At 36.7% G+C, this 13282-nt stretch overlaps 1 protein-coding gene across 2 annotated transcripts; it reads right to left on the bottom strand.

The window, feature by feature from the left end:
• Nucleotides 1-2224: 2224 nt before the first annotated feature.
• Nucleotides 2225-12502, bottom strand: lipea (lipase, hormone-sensitive a). 2 transcript variants are annotated; one of them, XR_013190157.1, is made up of 12 exons: nucleotides 12361-12500; nucleotides 10622-10874; nucleotides 9056-9340; nucleotides 8809-8935; nucleotides 7520-7665; nucleotides 6810-6995; nucleotides 6455-6607; nucleotides 6223-6367; nucleotides 5003-5230; nucleotides 3830-4227; nucleotides 3303-3754; nucleotides 2225-2869 (listed from the first exon to the last, which is right to left on the bottom strand). XR_013190157.1 is itself a non-coding variant. In XM_077195251.1 (11 exons), exons 2-11 carry the CDS (start codon nucleotides 10862-10864, stop codon nucleotides 3521-3523), a joined length of 2145 nt encoding a protein of 714 aa, XP_077051366.1. In that variant the 5' UTR covers nucleotides 10865-10874; nucleotides 12353-12502; the 3' UTR covers nucleotides 3360-3520. The 2 variants fall into 2 exon arrangements, 1 of the variants encoding a protein (XP_077051366.1); XM_077195251.1 differs by lacking the exon at nucleotides 2225-2869 and having other exon boundaries at nucleotides 3360-3754; nucleotides 12353-12502.
• Nucleotides 12503-13282: the final 780 nt, after the last annotated feature.

Here is a 13282-nt window from a genome sequence, read left to right as displayed (position 1 = left end):
ATTTTTGTTTTTTTAAAATAACAGAATGCAGAAAGTGAGGGTTGTGTTTAGGGGTAGGGTTAGGCGATAGTATATATTTTGTATACAGTCATGGTCAGAATTAATGGCACCCCTGGTAAATATGATCAAAACTGTCTGTAAAAAGTAAATCTGCATCGTTTATCCTTTTGATCTTTCATTAAAAAAATTGCCAAAAATCTAACCTTTCATTGAAGTAAAAGAGTTGAAAGTGGAGGGGAAATCACATTATGAAATAAATGTTTTTCTCCAAAACACGTTGGCCACAATTATTGTAAACCTTTTATTAAATACTTTTTGCAATCTCCTTTTTTTAAGATAACAGCTCTGAGTTTTCTCCTATACATGTAATGTCTGATGAGTTTGGAGAACACCTGACAGGAGATCAGAGACCATTCCTCCATATAGAATCTCTCCAGATCCTGTAGATTCTCAGATCCATGTTGGTGCTTCTCCTCTTCAGTTCACTCAACTCATCAGGTCAGGGAATTGGGACGGTCATGGCCGAAGCTTCATTTTGTGCTCTGTAACACATTTTTGTGTTGATTTTGATTTTTTGTTTTGGATCGTTGTCCAGATGGAAGATCCAAACATGGCCCATTATAAGATTTCTAGCAGAAGCCGTCAGGTTTTGATTTTTTATCCGTTGATATTTGATAGAATCCACGATGCCATGTATCTGAACAAGAAGTCCAAAATATGCCCACAACATTAAAGATCCAACGGTACATTAAATTGTACACATGGGGTACTTTTTATCCTTGTGTGCACCAAACCCATCTAGCGTGTTTGCTGCCAAAAAGCTATTTTTTTAGTTTCATCTGACCACAGAACCCTGTGCCGTTTAAAGTTCCAGTCATTCTGACAACTGAATATGCTGGAGTTTGTTTTTGGACGAGCGAGGAGGATTTTTCATGAAATCCTCCCAAACAATATGTGGTGATGTAGGGGTTGTTTGATTTTTAAAAAAATAGGCTTTCTGACCCCAAGACTCAAGTAATCTCTGCAATTCTCCATCTGTGATCCTTGAAGAGTCTCTGGCCACTCAATCTCTCCTCCTCACCGTGCATCAAGGCAATATAGACACACATCCTCTTCCTGGCAGATTCATAACATCTTTAGTTGATTGTAATTTCTTAGTTATTGCCCTGATGGTCAAAATGGGGATTTTCAATTCTTTAGCTATTTTCTTACAGCCACTTTCTATTTTGTGATGCTCAACAATCTTTTCATGCACATCAGAACTATAGTCTTTGGTTTTACTCATTGTGATGGATGAATAAGGGAATTTGGCTTTTGTGTTTCCTCATATTTAAACTACTGTGAAACAAGAAGTCATAGCTAGACAGTTTCATGTTCCTAGTCACCCTGGTGTGCTAAAAAAAGGTAAACATTAATGGGAATAAACTTCAGAGATATTTTACTCGTAAAAGATTCTAGGGGTACCAATAATTGTGGCCAACATGTTTTGGAGAAAAACATTTAATTTCATAATGTGATTTCCCCCCCACTTTCAATTCTTTTACTTCAATGAAAGGTTAGATTTTTGGCAATTTTTTGAATGAAAGATCAAAAGGATAAACGATGCAGATTTATTTTTACAGCCAGTTTTGATCATATTTACCAGGGGAGCCATTAATTCTGACCATGACTGTAGAATAAAAATCCCCATGAAACATGGAAACCCAACTTGTGTGTTTGTGCACATGTGTGGTAATGTTGGAAGTATGAATGGATATTGGATGCAGTTCATCTCTGTGAAAAGGAAAGATTGTAATACTCAAAATAGTTTGTGTACATGAACATGCGTTTTATGTGCGCACACATGCTTGCACTTGTGTGTGCCTACAGGTTTGGTAATGTTGGATGGATGAATGGATGTTGGATGCAGCTCAGAATAGGATAAAGTTCATCTCTGTGAAAAGGAATGTGTGTAATACTCAAAATAGTTTGTGCACAAGAACACATGTGTGTATGTGCATGTGCGCATGTGTGTGTGGTAGCTGGGGTGTGTATGTATCCAGACCTTTGTGTTTGCAAGCACACATGTACTGTACATATATGAACATGAATATGATTAACATGCACCTAAAAACTTCTCATATTTTCAGTCTCCCCCATTAACTTTTAATGGCTGGACCATTTTCTGCTCAAAATAATTTTTAAAACAAACTTCCTAGTTAAACATTAAAGCACACTAGTGTGATACATTTCTTTTAAATTTTATTCAATATTGCCAAAATTATCCACAAATAATGCTTTTTTCGGTCAAAAATTGAGGTACATAAGCTCAGATAAACGAGGCCTACGATCCATCGGATCCAAAAAGAAATGCAAAACCTGTGCTGATTGAAATAAAACAAGTAGACAAAAAGACTGAATCCAATATTTGGTGATAATATAGAGTAATGAGACACTTAGAAGCAGTTTTAAAAGGCTGGTCATATTTGAACAGGGTTTAAAACACAGAACAAGGGTTAAATTAAATGTGAGAAAGTAAGGCTGTGTGTTTGACACCCCTACATTTAAACATTCAAACCACTGGATTTTAGCTAAAAACAAGAAAAACAAGCCACAGTGCAGTTGCTTAAAAAATGTGTTGGTTTGCAGTGCAAAAGCAACTTAGATCTTATTGCATCACAAGAGGCACAATGGTGAAATTTTGGTGGATGCTTAGACATTCTGTTAGGGGAGAACAGAACAGTGAATGGCCATTGCGAACATCTAATAATGAATCACTCTGAGGCAAGACTACATATTAAAGGGTAAGTTCGGCGTTTTACAAGTAAATCCCTGTTTTAAGATCGTTTCTGATGAAATCGAACGGTTAAGATTAAAATTTGGACACATGCTGCTGTCCCGAGAATTTTAGTTTTTTGTGTTAGCACATTTTTTGTGTTAGCAAAGACGTGGAACTCACCGAGTGGTCTGGGGTGTTCACTGATATGCTCAAACAAAAATCCCTGCAAAAGATGCTTTCCAACAGGTTTTATCGTAGTTTTTGGAAGAATGTCCGGTTGTGAGGCGTTGGAAAAATAGGTCCACAGTTTTACAACGAACGGTAAAACACCTGTTGGAAAGCATCTTTTGCAGTGATTTTTGCGTGAGCATATCAGTGAACACACCAGACCACTCAGTGAGTTTCACGTCTTTGTAAACTAAAGTTTAATGCGTTTATATGAATGATTGTTCCAGTGCCCCTATGAAACCATTGTATAGGGGGGGGGGGTGCTTACACAAAAAATTCTCGGGACAGCAGCATGTGTCCAAATTTTAATCTTAACCGTTCGATTTAATCAGAAACGATCTTAAAACAAGGCTTTACTTGTAAAACGCCGAACTTACCCTTTAAGCCTTAGGAGATATGATGATGTTGGTACTGAAAGCTGGATCTACAGTTGTTTCCAAGATTTGAGCTGGTGGATGGACACCCTTAATTTTGGGTTTCGAACCTTTCACTTTATTTAGATGTATTCACTGTAATTTCTTAGACCTTTGTGGTTTAATTAAGCCCTGGCTGCCTCTTATCAGCAGGTAATTCCTCTTGCTGGAAGACTTCTCTGATTCGTTTCACACATAGATCTGCTGCTTCCTGGGTTTCTTTGGAGAACTGAAATAAGCTCAGGAAGCCATGAGGGAGGTCTTCAACCACAGTGAGCGTGACTGGCTGGTTCATATTCCTTAGCTTTTTGGCAAACATAACGGAATCATCTAACAGGGCATCCAAAGCAGAGGCCTGAGGAAAACAATCAAGGCATTAAAATAGGAGTTACAGCACTATTTTGGTTAATGCAGATTCATCATGTCTTACCACTATATGCACTGGAGGAAGGCCCCTGAGAAGATTGTCAGGAGCAAGTAGTGGAGAAACAAATGGGTTCTTCATTATTGGTGTGCGAGGTGTCTGTATATCCGACAGACATCTAGACCGTAGAGGCTCAAAATTTTCTGGGTAATCTTGGACTTCCTGTGGTCTCTTAACAGAATGTGACTTGGAAGGTGAAGGACCATTTGATGATGTAGTTGCACCATTTGATGATGTAGTTGCAGAGGATGATGGTGATGATGCTGGTACCTTTGGATCTATGAAAGTCTGAAGCCAATTTGACGCTCCTTGGGCGAAGTTACTCAACATCTTTACAGTGTCCTGTCCCAAAGCAGTCAGGGTGTCTAAATGCTGTGCTGGCTGTACTGACTGACAATTTGCACCTGAATAAGAGAGCGGCAGAGACCAATATGAAATCATGAAGGTGCTGTAGATAAGACAGAAGGTTTAATATTACTGTACATTCTGGATATAGAGCATTCTAGAATTGTCACGACTAGGTGAAACATACAGCGGTGTCCCAATCCTGTTTTAATGAATTAGAAGCATTTAAGATTCTTCACTTTGACAGTGAGCATGTGAACTCATAACTTTGTGAAGCAAACTTTCACTCAACTCCTCAAATTGTCACATTAATAACAAATTTGAATGAAAATACTTAAGAAAAATATTAAATATTTTGGTAACACTTTACAACAAGGTTTCATTTGTTAACATTGGATAACTACACGAGTAAACATGAACTAATAATACTTCTAAAGCATTTATTAATCTCAGTTAATGTTATTCTCAACATTCACCAACACATTACTATTATCAAAAGTTCTACCTGTTAATATTATTTAATGGACCCGAGTTAACATGAACTAACAATTAACTTGTATTTTTATTAACTAATGTAAACAAAGATGAATACATACTCTAACAAATTTGCTCAATAGTTGTCTCAGACTTTTGGTACCTATATAGTTCATATCTAGTGAACTGATATGACACTATATTGTAAATACAACCAAACTTATTGTTTCCTATTTGAAGAATATTGCTACATTGATTCTGTTTTTTTTTCCTGTTTATTACCATAAAGCTGCGGTGAAATAATCTGTCCTGTATAAAGCGCTGTATAAATACACAACTTGACTTGATCCAAAAGCTCACCAGCATAGGCATCAATGCACTTGTAGAGCACAATCAAAGGCAGCAGAGGGTCGATTAAAGTGAGTAGTCTGGATGGTGAGGCGTCTGTTGTTAGCAGAGTTGCTGGGTACGCTGCCACAATCCCATCAGGAACGCGTACACCATGAGACACTGCCCTCATAGAGACTGTTATACACAGGTTACCACCTGCACTGTCTCCCACCAAACAAACCCGCTCTGCAGTCGAGCCTGTGTAGCAAGATCAACATTTAGAGAGCCCTGAGGCATAGTTGGCATGAATTGCTTGTCATGTTCACACCTATTACTGTGCTCACGCACCTAAAAATTAAGTTTCAAATGGTTCTTTGCAGCAACTTAAGTTATTAAGTTATTAAGGTGCTACCCTCATGTCTTGGCTATAGGATTCTATGGAGATTAAATTAAAGTTATCCTTCGCATCAACATTTATTTCACTAGCACACAGACTAGAAAAGTAATATTCTGCTGTGCCGTTTGTAACCTTAATTATATGTAAAAACTAGAATGTCATAAAATGTAAAAATGTAATTGATTCAGCCATCAAATTTTGGGCATTTGACAAAATACTTTGGGTATATTAAAATATAAAATATTTAAAAAAAGCATTTCACTAATTATTTTATAATTATTATAACTACCATTCAAAAGTTTTTTTTAAATGTTTTTGAAAGCCTGTTATGGCTCACCAAGACTGCATTTATTCGTATGATTTGTATCAAAAATACAGTAAAAACAGTAATATTGTTAAAATGTAATTTATTTATATGATGACAAAGCTGAATTTTCAACATCATAACTCAAGTATTCAGTGTCACATGATCCTTCAGCAATCATCCTAATATTCTGATTTGGTGCTCAAGAAACATTTCTTATTTTATAATTACTGTAAATTATAATTAATATTTTATAATATTCTTATTTTATAAAGACATTTTTTATTTTATAAATCACAAGTGAAAAAAAAAATCACTTGTGATCAGATGACCAAAATGCATCTTACTGCCAGGTGTCAAGAGGGCCACGTTGAAAAATGCATGCAACATCAATTAATTGATAGGAAAAAGGGAGTTGCAATGTCGACAGCATAATTAAACAAGGAGAAATACACAAACATTTCCTATTTAGACGGCATGTCCCCATGTAAAACAATCACTGTCTACATAATAGTTGCTTCTATCTGGTGAGGGATGTGTGATACAAACCCAGCAAATGGCAATTCTTCAAGGCCCAACAGTAGGCATAGAAACACTCCTCAAGAGCCCGGGGGAATGGGGCCTCTGGAGCTAATGAGTAATCCACAGAGAGAATAGGCACATTCAGATCCTTTGACCAGCTCTTCAAGTAATTCTACAATAAAGACAAAAGAGGGCCTTTAGCAACAACAACAACAACATTTATGTGAAACTTAGATAGGTAAAACTGCCACAGCCATACCTCATGTGATTTTGACGTTTGTGCTACAAAGCCTCCTCCATGGAAGTGTATGATCAGGCAAGGAGAAAGAGGAGCTGTCTGACGATTGAAACTGCCCGGCAGAGACAGCTGAGGCCCCTCAGGGCGAGAAAGTGCTAACAGTTCAGCACTGTCCTGTGGGAAGAGATCAAATATGGAGGAAATTGCGCAGAACCGATTATTCAGCGCTAACTTTAGCAGCCGTTCTAACTTATTACAAGAATGTTGAAAACATTTCTCATGCTCACTCTAAGTAACTGAAAACATCCATCAGAGCCTAAGGATAGCTGCTTGTCCTAAATGTAAAAACATTTTCATAAAAGACAAAAACTCAAACCTGTCCTTGTCGGAGTGTGTGTGAGATCAAGCGCACGTTGACTGGCCCAGGGCCCCAGTGTGCAAGTGGAGGGTTCACAGCGACTGAGAGATTGGGGTCAGAGGCCAGTGGCAAACTCAGACCTTCAGCTGGCACAGTTAATGTTACATTCACTTGCACCACACTGGAAGAAATCCTTGTCAAACTCTTAAGAGAAATATAGAATAAGATTCATAAAAAGACCATTTGAACTGTTCGGCCTTATTTTGTACACTTCTGTTCAAAAGTTTGGGGTCAGTCAGAAATTAGTATAGGCTTATTTATTCAGCAAAGAAACAATACACTGATCAACAGTGACAGTAAATACATTTATATTCTATTTCATATAAGGATGTTTTCAACATCGATAATAATAAGAAATGTTTTCTGAGAAGCAAATCAGCATATTAAAATGATTTCTGAAGGATCATGTGACACTGAAGACTGGAGTAATGATGCTGAAAATTCAGCTTTGCCATCACAAAAAAACATTACATTTAAATATATATTCAAAAAGAAAAACTTACAAGCATAAGAGACATTCAACAACATTAAAAATCATACGGACCCCAAATCAGTACTGCAAATATGGTTGTGAACGTACAGTTTAACTTCGAGAACAATACAACAAGGTATGGATGTTGTTTTATCGGTTCTCACTTAGAATCATGCATAAACATACTTGTGCTTACCGATAATAGCTCTGACTCAGTAATGTTCCAAAAGGTTTTCCAAAACTGCATATCTAAATTTTGAGTGATGCGCTCAAACTCTTCCCCCCTCAACTCAGGGTCAACCACATATTTGCCCGATGTGAAGAAAGAAAGAGCAGCCATGCCTGTAATTAAATCAAACTTCATTGACAAAAGGGATATGTATTTGTGTAAGTATTGAAACACACTAACCGTGCGTTCACACCGTTGCCGGCACACCGTGGAAAGATTCGTGGACGCTCAGATGCTCTGACATAGATCGAATGCTTGGTCTTTTTTAAAAGTTTTTTTAAAGCAAAGTAAACAAGCATGTCGATCGTTATTTTTGCAGAAAATTTATCAATGGAAAGAACTTAACAATTATAGTGACATGTTTGCTAATGAAATAAACCAATTAAAAGCCATTTGTGTGGTGTGGCTTTTGTATTCATGGTTAAGTGCCATTCTAACTTGAAAAACAAGTGTTCTAGCGCGAAAATCTTGGCGATAAATAGTGTTGCGCACCTTCTTATCAAATTCAAATGATCAACCTCTCCTCTGTTTTGATTGGGAACTAATGTGGTCGGAACCAAAGTTCACAGGACTGCGTTCTCTGGAATCTTCTCAAACGGAGCACTTCTACATTCCGATTGGTTGCCGCTGAACCGCGTCATAGCTCATTACCATAAAGTTTACCTGATTTCAACTCTCTTCGCCGCTCTCGCCGTCCAAGACGTGCCGCGCCGGCAATGCCCTCGCCGGAGCTCGCTGCCGGCTCTCTTTGAAAATGAATTACTTACGGTCACTTTGATGCTCTCGCCGGCGGCGGTGTGAACGCACAGTAATGTCCTCATTATTTTATGGGAATAACTATGGAACCTTGTTTCTGCCACGGAATAAAAAAAGTAATTGTGACTTTTTCCACCTCACATTTTCTTTCCTCTTAGAATTGTGAGATATATTCTCGCAATTGCGAGAAAAAAATTTATTTTTCACAATTCTGAGAAAAAAGTAAGATTTGCGAGTATATATTTTGCAATTCTGACTTAATTTCTCAGAATTTCTCAGAATTGTGACTTTATATTGCAATTAAGACTTTTTTCTCTGAATTTTGATATATGAACGATTCTGAGAAGATAAAAAGTTACCTTTTTTATTCATATTATTTTAAATGATTCCATGGCGAAAACAAAGCTTCTATAAATAACAGACATAAATGCATGATAAGAATAAATCATGTAGCCCTAATATTATGAAATTTTGATGCAACCAATCGAGTCTATACTTACCAAGCCCAGTCTGCTGTTTTTTGTAGTTTTCACCAAAGGACACCATACTGATGACCACTGTCTGTAGAAAAGGCCTGAGAGAGGGGGGAAACTTGTAGGAAGACAAAGAAATAGAGACTTTGTGTTTCTGGAACAAATGTGCATACGTCACACATTTGTGCATCAGTGAAACAATAAAAAACTTTGTTTAAGTGTGCTTATTAGTACTGTAAAAACTTTTGCAAAAGAAATGTTCACATTATCTCACCTGGAAGCCTAAGCAGCGGCCATAGAAACAAGCTTTGTGCATGGAGATGTACTCTTGCACAAACCTCTTGCTTAAACCGCCTTCATCCTGTGAATAGAGCTGACCGTGGGCATTGTCATTGAGTAATATCTGTGCCAGGTATAGTAATGCTCGCAACTGGCACAGGGCACTACAGTATGCTTCCACTTCTGTCACATTATGGTCCAACCGGAAAAATGCTCCAGTACAGTTTGATGCGATATAACGGGCCTTCTGGATGATGTGGACGACGCAGGAATGGACCACCTATGGAGAAAAGGAAAGTCAATGGCCTACTTTTGTGGATTTTAAGGCAAATAAATAAGGAATAATCCATGGCTAGCTGTCCATTAAACGCTTTTAATGCACAATGTAGACGCAAAGAACCACCTGACGCATAGCTAGCTGTGGATTATCCTGTGGAGTATTCAGCCCGCTTTAAATCAGACACAGATATACAGTAGTAAATAGAATTTATTTATTTTGTGTTAATAATTCTGGAATTTATTTGAATTAACACTTAAACGCATACCCCGTGTCTTTAGTGACCCGTGACGTCATTCACTACTCTCCTTCTCATTCATTTTTTAAAGTTAGACATCAACCTTCTTAGAATTCCTCAACCAATTCATTTCAAACAATATAACAAGAAAAAAGCTATACAATTATAAAAGAATGCCTATTTTCCCATTCATATTTGGTAAAAGTTGTATAGGGTTGCTAATGACCCAAGGTGTACAACAGTGTAAGTATATTTTTTCTGCAACAACAATAATTTCATTTTTGATGACTGAATAAGTGCAATTCACCTTTATTCCACAAGCTGGCAATGTCTGATACACAAGGATGAAGTGAAGTTTCACTCATAGTTACCGCAGGCAGAAAACAAAAGTATAGGAAGTATCATCAGCAAAACTTGAAATGGCTCAACGATTTACTGCAGAGCAAGTCCTGAACGTAATCAAATATTACTGTCACTGTCACTTAATGGTGGATCTGGTGAAGAAGCTGTCAGCGATCAAAATATTGATTTTGAAGATGTTGAAAATGATAGTTTTGAGAATATGTTTGAGATGGTGAATATGAGCCTGATGCTGAATGTAATGGGAAATCAGGTCTAACGAAGACAGTGATGATAAAACATTTGTTCAAACTGAACCCTAAACATTTACATAATAATAATAATAATAATAATAATAATAATTAAATACTTTTAATCATTAAAATGATCATATAATTTAAGTGTTTAACAAAAAGGACTGGCAGAAAACCTCTTTATTAAAAAATAAAAATAAAAAAACAGTTAGCTTCCCTGACTATTAAGTAAGCTACTGTCTGGAACAGCAAAGTTAAGCTATTGATGCTCTCTTACCATACCATAATAATGCATAACCAGATATAAAATTACTAAACAACTAAATCACAGCCAAAAGCACTTATCTTGCCCGCTGAAAAGAACACCTCATTTGCAACTATAACATTAGATTTGAAACTTTAAAAATTCCCCTTTTTATCCACTCATCAGTTTTGCAACCAACTAGCAGTTACCTTGACTAAGGTCCGATATCCATTGCCAGGCGTCTGCGCATCCAAATCAAAATGGTGATAGACAGTAGTAAAGCCAGTGATCAACGGTTCAACAGCACGACCATGTTCCTGAACCTGCCTCATCACCCCCAACAGACGGTTCGTAGCGTCCACATGTGAAGAACTGCCGAGGGATCCATTAAGAGCCAAGATAACATCTGAACAGACTGTCTGCAATGCTGCGAATACATCCTTATGGTCCATGTCTGATCAACTGAGAGAGGCGAGAACAGAGATATCAACAATGAAAATGTCAAACAATCCAAAACACCTTCAGAAATATACAACATCTCTATGAATGGAACAGGTATCAAAGCACAAATAAACAAAACACAAACAATAAAGCTCTGTCAGGCAAAGGCCAAACTATCATGAATATAAACTATGGTGTTCTAGAGGGAGAGCAAAGACTGGCCTTTGTCAACAGACACAAAGACTCAGTGTGGGATCACAGCATATTCTTGCAGCATCCAACCCTTGCGTCATCAAAGTCCAAAAGAATGTAAAAAACTGGCCACTCTATGAAAACACATGCTTGCAGGAAATCCATATTATAGTTGTAAATACTTGATAAATGATATTTAGTGACGTGTGACAGACTTCAAAGAAAAGCTCCTAAAAGGATTTCATTATCCTCTGCAATAATTATTGGAATAGGAGTTCCAAGCAATGCTAATGGATCGTGTTAGTCATGTCACTGGATTTCAGTAGCCAAATAAAAGCCCCACTTTATCATTAGATGCAGTAGTAGACTAATCAGTTGTGACCTGTAATATATAAATTTAAACTCTTTGCCCGAGGAAATGCAAAGTTTATAAAGGAAACCAGACTCAAACACGGCTGGGGAGCATAGCTTAGAAATGAATTATTCACTTATGCACTGCAGCCACTGTTACAGTTGAACTGATCCCTATTCAGCACTTTACTCAATAAACACTTAAACACTCGATTCCAAATTACTTTCACTGTTTCACAATTAGATTGTGTGCTGGAGGAAAACAATCACATCTGATCAATAAAAAAAATAAAAAATCCCCATTGCACTTTGAACCCACCACAGTGTAAGAATTTTCTTTATTTAAAGTAGGTCTTATCAGTAGATGACCAGAAGAGAAAAAAAAGACTGCTGCTGTGAATAGATGTGATGCGCAAAATAAGGGATTTTGTCAACATTGCAAATGTCCATGTATAATTATGAAATACTTAAATATTTATAATTGATTTTAATAATTAAAATATAGTATTAAAATATTTAAACATTAATTTTTAATAATGGCTTGCTTTGATAGACAAGGGGAAACTGACTTTTAGAAAAAAATGGTTCTTGGAGGTTTCACCTAAAGCATTCAACATGTTAATTTCTTGATTTACAAACGTTTTACAGTTGTGTAGCCCGTTTTCTTCAGTATTTATCAATAAAGGCTATAGTGTGGCCTATTATTGTAACCAGTCCTGGAAACAGCATGAAATAGAAAAGGATCTGGCAACCCAATTGGCGCGACGCAGCAGCACCAAACAGCTCCAGTGTGAGATAGGTTGCCGCTCATTAACTTTCTATGCGATGAAATTGATACCACGAAACGTTTTTGTAACCTGCCCCCCACAAATTGAGGTGACGAAGCCCAAAACAGCAGCCCGCGCACTTAAAACTTTTACCTAAGCAAACTCAAATGTTTGTAAAACATCGCTTACCTGCTTACCTGTCACTCAATGAACTGCGCGTTTGCAAGTTGCGTCTGAACTGCGAGCGATCGCTGACAGCAGCACCGCATATCGAACAGCACACTGTCGCGAAATTCTATCGACACTCGTGCATTTTCATATCCAGATAGTATGGTAGAGGATGTCTTGTGTTTTTGCTTGCTTGTATCCTCTTCCGTGCCTGTCAAAGTTTCACTGACTCATAGCATCATGGGTACACGAGTTCAGTGCAGAGTCCCGTTTACGCGAGTGACGCGACGCGGCCGCGGCCGCTTCCATGGCAATCAACTGGACTTTGCACTGCTGTACACTATTCCAGTTTTGTCGCATATATGGCGTGGTAGAGGAATCAAATAATATATAATAATACTATAGGCCTTTATATATATATAAAAAAAATAGTAGCCTATTTAGCTAAATGCATAGCCTACACACACACACAGGCCTTTATAATATATATATATATATATATATATATATATATATATATATATATATATATATATATATATATATATATATATATATATATATATATTCATATATATATTTTTTATTATTATTAATTTTTATCGATAAATACACTTTGTCTACTGTTTTTTCCATTCATTTTTGTTTGGGCTTCTATAATGGGCATTTTACACATTTGCTATGCCTATTAATAGACTGTTTAGAGGCAGTTTAACTTAATAAAATGTTATAAATTAATAATAATTTATAAATTATATTAGGAGATAATACACTATTTAGTAAATATACTAATAGCTATATTAACTTCAAGGTATGTGTGAAACTGACAACCAGAAAATAGGCCCACCCTGTGAAATAGTCTTACCTTGCATGGAAAATAAACAGAAAAATTAGTCTACAACTATAGTAGGCCTAAAACATTATTTTTTAAAGTAATCAATTAGATAATAT

Source organism: Siphateles boraxobius, unplaced genomic scaffold (genome assembly GCF_051911475.1).
Source record: "Siphateles boraxobius isolate OS27281-9 unplaced genomic scaffold, OSU_SipBor_1 33, whole genome shotgun sequence".
Lineage (NCBI taxonomy): Eukaryota > Metazoa > Chordata > Actinopteri > Cypriniformes > Leuciscidae > Siphateles > Siphateles boraxobius.
This window is presented reverse-complemented; position numbering and strand designations above follow the sequence as displayed.